Raw genomic sequence first — 9,243 nt, forward strand, 5'->3', positions numbered from 1 at the left:
CTGCACCCGCCTGAGTGCCTTGGCTGGTGCGTGCACTGCCCCGGCGAGGATGCGGCTGTTCCGGTGGCTGCTGAAGCAGCCGGTGCCCAAGCAGATTGAGCGCTACTCCCGCTTCTCCCCGTCGCCGCTCTCCATCAAGCAGTTCCTGGACTTCGGGAGAGACAATGCGTGTGAAAAAACGTCATACAGGTTTCTACGGAAGGAGCTTCCTGTGCGCCTGGCTAACTCCATGAGAGAAGTTAATCTTCTGCCGGATAATTTGCTTACCCGCCCGTCAGTGGGATTGGTCCAGAGTTGGTATATGCAGAGCTTCCTTGAACTTTTGGAGTATGAAAATAAGAGCCCTGAGGACCCAAAGGTCTTAGATAACTTTCTACAGGTTCTTATTCAAGTCAGAAATAGACACAACGATGTGGTTCCTACAATGGCACAAGGAGTGATTGAATACAAGGAGAAGTTTGGGTTTGATCCGTTCACTAGCAGTAACATCCAGTATTTCCTGGATCGCTTCTATACCAACCGCATCTCCTTCCGCATGCTTATCAACCAGCACACGCTTCTGTTTGGTGGTGACACAAATCCTGCTCATCCCAAACACATCGGAAGTATCGATCCCACCTGCAACGTGGCCGATGTCGTGAAAGATGCCTATGAAACCGCCAAGATGTTATGTGAACAGTATTACATGGTAGCCCCTGAGTTGGAAGTTGAAGAATTCAATGCCAAAGCTCCAGGCAAACCTATTCAGGTAGTTTATGTGCCCTCCCATCTGTTTCACATGCTATTTGAGTTGTTCAAGAACTCGATGAGAGCAACCATTGAACTCTATGAAGACAGAAAAGAGGCCTACCCAGCGGTTAAAACCCTTGTTACTCTGGGTAAAGAAGACTTGTCCATTAAGATCAGCGACCTAGGTGGTGGCGTCCCCCTTCGAAAAATAGATCGTCTCTTTAACTACATGTATTCCACTGCTCCTAGACCAAGCCTGGAGCCTTCAAGAGCTGCCCCTCTGGCTGGATTTGGTTATGGCTTGCCAATTTCTCGTCTGTATGCTAGATATTTCCAAGGAGATCTAAAACTCTACTCTATGGAAGGAGTGGGTACGGATGCTGTAATTAATCTGAAGGCTCTTTCAAGTGAATCATTCGAGAGGCTTCCCATATTCAATAAGTCAGCATGGCGCCGTTACAAGGCCACACCTGGAGCCAATGATTGGAGCAATCCCAGCAGAGAGCCCAGAGACGCTTCTAAATAAAAGGCAAAACAGTAATAAATTACTTCGTTTTCTTTAAAAAAAAAAAGTCCTAAAGAGGGGAGAGGTAGGAGAAATTAAATAGTTGTTGATTGGGCCAAAGCTGTAAAGTCTGAATGATGCAATGAAGACAGATAACAAGATAGAAGAATCAGGGGATTTAGTGGCCCAGAGGATTAAAGCACATCAGAATTTGGTTTAAGACGCTGGTCAACATAATTGGTGAATGATAAGTCTTGCTAGCATCCCCTTCACTTGGTTCATGGCAGTGTAAAAGCCCCATGCACACAGTATACAATAATCGGACAATAAATAGGTTCATGGCAGCTGCTGCTCAGGAGCAAATTGAGGGAGAACAGATTGCAGTGAAGTAAGAGATGTGGGATTCTGGGAATTCTGGTGACTGCAGGAGGTTTGAAACTTTTCTACAAAAGGTCAAGGCATTATATTTTAACTCTGGGAGTGTTCTCTTTCCTCAGATTGAATTTATTAACGAAATTCGTTCTGTGGGTTATGGGGTAAAGTCCGAGTTCTTCTACTTCATATTTGAAGAGATGACCAAGACAGAATATGGAATGTTCATGTATCCTGAAGAGGGTTCCTACATGTGGTTTCCTATCAGTGTAAGTCTCTTATTTATTTTCTTATTCTTTTTTCAGAACAGAAAAATTATGCCATCTATTACAACATGAGAACCATACATAATCATGTAAAATTAGGTCCTGGACAATGGGGCTGAGTTGGTTGGAGTATCGTCTATGCACTGGAAGGTCATGGATTTGATTCTCAGTCAGGGGCCATACGTAGGTTGTGGGTGCCAGCCAAGTTGAGGCATGGTCAGGCATGTATGGGAGGCAACCCAATCCATGTTATCTCTTTCACATTGATGTCTCTCCCTCCTTTTCTCCCTCTCTAAAATCAATTTTTAAAATGACACTATTTTAAGTAAATAAATAACGTAAAATTAGGTCATATAGAGCCTTGCTACTCAAAATATGGTCCACAGAGCAGCCGCTCCAACAACACCTGTGAAAAGCAGAATCTCAGGCCTGTGTATTTCATAAGATCGTCAAGTAATTCATACGCACTTTATATTTTTAAACACCTTTAATGAAGTACACTTGAGATACAATAAACAGCACATAGATTTTTCCAATTTGATAAGTTTTGATATACATATATACCAATGAAACTCTCACCATCATCAAGATAATGAAAATAGCCTGGCCAACATGGCTCAGTGGTTGAGTGTTGACCTATGAACCAGGAGGTCACAGTTCGATTCCCAGTCAGGGCACATGTCCAGGTTGCAAACAATCCCCAGTATGGGGCGTGCAGGAGGCAGCAGATCAATGATTCTCTCTCCTCATTGATGTTTTATCTCTCTCTCCCTCTCCCTTCCTCTCTGAAATCAATAAAAATATATTTTTAAAAAGATAATGAACCTACACATCATCCCCCAAAGTTTTCTCGTATCCCTTTCGAGCCCTACTCCTTCCCTGCTGCTATGCCTCTGGTGCCCCCTATTCCATGCCCAGGCAACAACTGGCACTATAGAGTACTTTGTATTTCCTAGAATTTTACAGAAATGGAATCATAAGTAATCTTGGTGTCTGTCCTCTTTCACTCAGCATAATTATGTTGAGAGTCATGCATGTTGTTGAATGTTACCAAACCTCATTCCCTTTTGTTGAGTAGTATTCCATTGTATGGATGTACTACATGTTGCTTATCTACTCACTTCTGATGGATATTTGTGTGGTTTCCTAGATTTTGAGATGCAGTAATCTAGAATGTTTCTATAAGAAGAGAAATTATTAATATAATCCTAGAGATAATTGCTAATTCTAATAAGGCAGTTCATTTCTGCAATGATTATACTTTTACAAGGATCCTCAAAATGTAAACATTTCTTAAAATAACAAAAAACTTGTCTTCATTTCTCTATTAGAAACACAGAGAAAATAATTCTAAAAAGAATCATGTTGAGCCTCAATTTATGGATCCCCTTTCTGATAAATTTCCCAAGTGTTCTTTCCATAGTACAAGTTTGGGACCCAGGGGACAGGGAAAAGGAAGAGAAAGATGAATGGGTGTGCAAAAGTACTGAGAAGTGATCTGTATCTTTTTGAGAAAGAATGAACTTCTAGAAAATAGAAATGGCTAAGGTGTACAAATGGTAGGATTTTTATGGGTCAAACAACAAGCATTTATTGACTATTTCGTGAGATTCCATATTGTATTAAATATTGTGAGTGATTCAAATTAGTATACGACACAATCCTTTTCCTCTTTTGGTATTTGTAGATAGAGTGATTAGACTAAAACACCATGAACTTTAGCAATTGTTTCTGAATTTTGGATTGCTGACTTTATGTGTAATAGTTGTTGAGCACAGAAGCGTAGGGAAGGATACACTGATGTAGAATTGGAAGCCCAGATTTGTAATCTCGAGTGATGGTGGGTGAGTCTTTTAGCTTCTCTGAGTTTTCGGTTTCCTCGCCTATAAAATGGCTGTCATAATTTCTGCTCTGCCTGCTTTTCAGGACTGTTGTGAGAATAAAACAAGACAAGGGATATAATCAAGTGTGGAAGCGCCAGGAAAACTTTAGGGCACTATCCAAATTTTAGGGATTCTTTATTAGAGAGAAAGCAATCAAGGGGAACTAAAGTAATTGGAGAAAGTGTAATGGAAAAGTGGAGCCCTGAGGTTGATGTTGAAGGATAGGGACATAATGGATCAAAGAGATGCAAGCAAGGGATGTACTGTTGACCCTTGAACAACCTGGGGTTTAGGGGTGCTGATCCCTTTCTTCCACACACAATGGAAAGTCTGTGTTTAACTTTTGACTCTCCAAACATAACTAATAACATAATGCTGACCCCTTATATCAACTCCGTGAGGTAGATAGTTTGTCCCCATTTTACAGATCAATAAACAGGTTCAGAGAGATTAAATAAGCTACAGACATTGAACTAGCAAGCGACTAAGCTGGAATATGGATTCAGGACTAGAAAAAGCCATTACTCTCTTTTTTAATAATATATTTTGTATTGATTTCAGAGAGGAAGGGAGAGGAATAGAGAGATAGAAACATCAATGATGAGAGAGAATCATTGATCAGCTGCCTCCTGCATGCCTCCTACTGGGGATGGAGCCTGAAACCCAGGCATGTGCCCTGACCAGGAATCGAACTATGACCTTCTGGTTCATAGGTGGACACTCAACCACTGAGCAACACCAGCCAGGCCAAACCCCTTACTCTTAAGCATTGTGTTATACTGCTGGATAGAAAACAAACAAAAGTCTGATTCATGTATGGCTCCGTGAGGAGACTAAATCAACTAGGACCAGGGGACCCATTACAGATACAGGAACTAAAAACTGAACAGGTTAGAGGAGGCCACCTTTGAAGCATACTTGTATTTTTAACTCATTTTCAAAAATCAAAGACATTTTAACATTTATCCTCACAATTACTCTAAGAAGAAATTGGACAAGTAGATGGTGGCCCAGAGTCATGCACCTACTAACAGCAAGGCTGTTGCTGGAATAGAAATCTTTTTCTTTTTTTTTAATTTTTTTTAATTAAATCTTTATTGTTCAGATTATTACATTTGTTCCTCTTTTTTTCCCCCCATAACTCCCCTCCTTCCAGTTCCCACCCCACCCTCCACCCTCACTCCCCACCCACTGACCTCATGCATAGGTGCACGATTTTTGTCCAGTCTCTTCCCGCATCTCCCACACCTCTTTCCCCCCCAAGAATAGTCAGTCCATTCCCTTTCTATGTCCCTGATTCTATTATAATCAACAGTTCATTCTGTTCATCAGATTACTTATTCACTTGATTCTTACATTCACTCGTTGATAGATGCATGTTTGTTGTTCATAATTTGTATCTTTACCTTTTTCTTCTTCTTCCTCTTCTTAAAGGATACCTTTCAGCATTTCATATAATACTGGTTTGGTGGTGATGAACTCCTTTAGCTTTTCCTTATCTGTGAAGCTCTTTATCTGACCTTCAATTCTGAATGATAGCTTTGCTGGATAAAGTAATCTTGGTTGTAGGTTCTTGCTATTCATCACTTTGAATATTTCTTGCCACTCCCTTCTGGCCTGCAAAGTTTCTGTTGAGAAATCAGCTGACAGTCGTATGGGTACTCCCTTATAGGTAACTGACTTTTTTTCTCTTGCTGCTTTTAAGATTCTCTCTTTGTCTTTTGCTCTTGGCATTTTAATTATGATGTGTCTTGGTGTGGTCCTCTTTGGATTCCTTTTGTTTGGGGTTCTCTGCACTTCCTGGACTTGGAAGTCTATTTCTTTCACCAGGTAGGGGAAGTTTTCTGTCATTATTTCTTCAAATAGGTTTTCAATATCTTGCCCTCTCTCTTCTTCTGGTACCCCTATAATTCTGATGTTGGTACGCTTGAAGTTGTCCCAGAGGCTCCTTACACTATCTTCGTATTTTTGGATTCTTTTTTCATTTTGCTTTTCCGGTTGGGTGTTTTTTGCTTCTTCGTATTTCAAATCTTTGACTTGATTCTTGCGATCCTCTGGTCTGCTGTTGGGAGTCTGTATAATATTCTTTATTTCAGTCAGTGTATGCTTAATTTCTAGTTGGTCCTTTATCACAACATCGAGGGTCTCACTAGATTTCTTAAGGATCTCAATACATTTATCGGCGGTTTCCATAAAATTCTTGAAAAATCTTAGAACCGTGGTTTTGAACTCTATATCCAGTCGTTTGCTGTCCTCCATTTCTGTCATTTGTGACCTGTTTCTTTGTCTTCGCATTTTGTCTGCTTCCCTGTGTTGGTAGAGTGGTTTTGTGTGCTAGGTGTCCTACAGGGCCCAGTGGCTCAGCCTCCCCAGTTACCTGAGGTGGACACTCTTGGTGCACCCCCTTTCCTTCCACTCACCTTCCCTGACCCGTATGCTGGTCCCTGTAAGGACACCTTGGTTGAGAGTTATATTGCCGAAGGGACACCACTCGTCTGACACACACCTGGCATGCCTGATGCCTGCTCAAAGTGTAGATCAAGTTCACCCTTTCTTCCACAGTGTTGTTTTTCTACATGAGTTTGAAGGCAAAGACTGTAAACTTAAACATTGAAAACCTTAGTTTATAAGGCTATCTGAGCATATTTTTTAATATTGTAGATATGCTGTTACGAACAAAAAATAAATTCATTTCTTTAATCTTGTGAACTCTTAATTTGTATTTTAACTTATGGAAGAATTTTGAACTGTAATAAAGCCAGAGTAAGAACCTCAAATATTTATTTTTTTGCTAATCTAATTTTTCAGTGATTTTTGATTATTTATAATACATTATGGCTGGGTGTGGTTTTTTTTTCCTTCTTCATTTCTAGCCTAAATTTGTGAAGAAGAGATATTTCCTCTTTGGGATGCTGTGTGGACTCTCCCTGTACCATTTAAATGTTGCCGATATTCCTTTCCCACTGGCTCTGTTTAAGAAACTTCTGGACCAAAAGCCATCATTGGAAGATTTAAAAGAACTCAGTCCCCTTTTGGGAAAGTAAGTAAATGTTTTTCCAGGACTTTATCTACTAAGTCTTAGTTGTCTCGGCATAAATGATGTTCCACACAGAGACACAGACACACAAAAGGCCTTCAGTTTCAATAAATGTATGCTCTTTAGATGAATTTGAATTTTAGCATGACTTACAGTCAAGTAAACCTTCAAAAATGGAAAAAGGCCAAATGTTCCTCGAATTATGACCAGTATAATAAACAATGCCAGATGTCTTCAGTTTATCCGGATGAAAACAGTTGCTTTAGACAGTACACAGTATTCTTAATGCGAATCATACCTACTATATTTATTTTGAATAAATTGTATTTAATCATATCTACTTTATTTAAATAAATCAGATGTCATCAACTTTATTTTTAAGGGTTGAAAAATGCTTGTTCTAAGTTAAAAGGCAAACTATATCCTATGAGGAAAATACTGGCAACATATAATAGACAAAGGATTAGTACAGTATCTCTGATGTATAAATATGCAGAGATGGGCAAAAGTAGGTTAAATTACCAGCCATCATTATCTTAAAGATAAATCATAAGTAAGGATACAAAATAATAACATTAAGACAATAATTAATAAACTCCATATTTCACGTACTTACAACTGTCAACCTACTTTTGCCAACCCCGGTACTGTATATGTGTCATCACACATATGTATATATATGGTTAATCAAGAAATGAAAATATGCTCAACCTTACTAGTAATTGAGGAAATACAGATGAAATGTCATTTTTTGCTTTATAGATTGACAACTATCAAAAGGTTTTTCATAAAATACAGAGTTGACAGCCAGATTGGGGAAAAGGATTTTCCTCTCATGTACTGTTAGTGGAAGAACACACTGACTAGATTTATACTCTATGCCCTGTATTGTCAATGTAGAGGAGGGGTTGAGAAACGCCTGGCATTTTTGTCTGGATAATCCTTTATTGTGGAAGGCTGTCCTGGGTATTGTAGGATGTTGAGTTGCATATGGGCTCACTTAACCCACTAGATGTCAATAGGAACCCTCCTCTAATTGCTTTTTTGTTTTGTTTTGTAACCCTCCTCTAATTATGACAACCAAAGATATCTCAAGATTTTTCCAAATATCCACTCGGGGTCGGGGGGCAAAATCACCCTGGTTGAGAATCACTGGTCTAGAGGAAGGGACTTTTTATTGTAATTTCTACCAAGACACAGCAGTGTCCGTGTTAGCAGTGGTTCAAGCAATCCAAACTGTAAGTAGAGGTTAACTCTAGAAAGAGAGAGTGGGATGGTGCAGGAGAGGAAATTTACATGGCATTTTATACATTTCTGTAGTGCCCCCAATTTTTCCATTTAACATTTATTACATTTGAAATGTTATAAGATCAATAAATAAAAATTTTAAACCAACTATTTCATTAGGAATTTGCAAGAAGTTCTAAATTATGAGGCTGATGACATTGGAGAAGCACTTTGCATATATTTTTCTGTGAGTACTGTCAACCCATGGTTATTGGCACCAATTCAGTGCCAACAGGAATTCCCGATTTGGTCTGCAATGAAGGGAACTATTCAGTGCAAATCAGCTCAATTGATACAGCACAGCTGTGAAAACAGCATGGCTTTGAGGCAGCCCTGGGGTCAGGCCCCTCTCTGCTAGACAGCTCTGCTCTGCTCTCCTCTCCTCCTCACTCCTGTGCTCTGCTCTGCTCTGCTCCTTGCGGGTCTGCTTTGGGCTGGGCTACTCTGCTTTGCTCCACCCTGGTCTGCTCCATTCTGTGCAGTCTGCTTTTGTCTGTGCTGGTCTGCTGCGCTCTGCCCCAGTGAGACATCTTTGGTGTTCAGCTCAGTGTGGGAAACATAGTCCTGTCTTTAGTGGAAAGGCAAAGTGCACTCCCCCAGCCAGAGAGGAGCTGGCTTATATAGACACAAGTCCCCAACCCTGGTCCCTGATTGATCCACCCTCATGCAAATGAGGACTCCATATGCTCACAGTTTGCTTGGTCCAAAAGGCATTGCCCTGATTGGTCCGTGAAGATGTTGATGGGGATATAGTTGTGCAACTCCTATTGGATGGAGAAAGCCTCAATCCTTTTGGATAAAATAGGATTCCAGGAAGTCCTTTAGAAGGGCTGGCTCAGATGGCAGAAACACAGTGTAAGCAGGTAGTTCAGTGCAACCTTCTCCCTTAAGTGAAGTTTTCATGACGGGTCCCTATGTAGAAACAGCTGCTAGGCTGTTATTGTTTTTAATTTAGCCACAAGGAGCCCTTCTTAGTAGGCATCTTCTTTCTCAGGGTTCACAGTACTAGTGAACAACAAATTATGTTTTAGCTTTAATCTTTATAAAAAACTAGAGGCCCAGTGCACAAAAATTTGTGCACTGGGGGGGGAAGGGGGGGTCCCTCAGCCCGGCCTGTGCCCTCTCGCAGTCTGGGACCCCTCAGGAGATAACACCCTGCTGGCT

At 40.5% G+C, this 9,243-nt stretch overlaps 1 protein-coding gene and 1 pseudogene across 1 annotated transcript in view; both read left to right on the top strand.

Annotated features, from left to right (window-relative positions):
- LOC102253628 (probable E3 ubiquitin-protein ligase HERC6) overlaps nt 1-9,243 on the top strand; it is a 42,449-nt gene that overhangs the window by 31,010 nt on the left and 2,196 nt on the right. Inside the window, exons 13-15 of the mRNA XM_014549112.1 lie at nt 1,732-1,875; nt 6,629-6,795; nt 8,200-8,266. Of these exons, the coding sequence (XP_014404598.1) occupies nt 1,732-1,875; nt 6,629-6,795; nt 8,200-8,266 (378 nt within the window). The remainder of the gene's footprint in view (nt 1-1,731; nt 1,876-6,628; nt 6,796-8,199; nt 8,267-9,243) is intronic.
- LOC102253036 lies at nt 7-1,286 on the top strand (annotated as a pseudogene).

This window comes from Myotis brandtii, unplaced genomic scaffold, assembly GCF_000412655.1.
Source record: "Myotis brandtii unplaced genomic scaffold, ASM41265v1 scaffold5356, whole genome shotgun sequence".
Classification (NCBI taxonomy): Eukaryota; Metazoa; Chordata; class Mammalia; order Chiroptera; family Vespertilionidae; genus Myotis; species Myotis brandtii.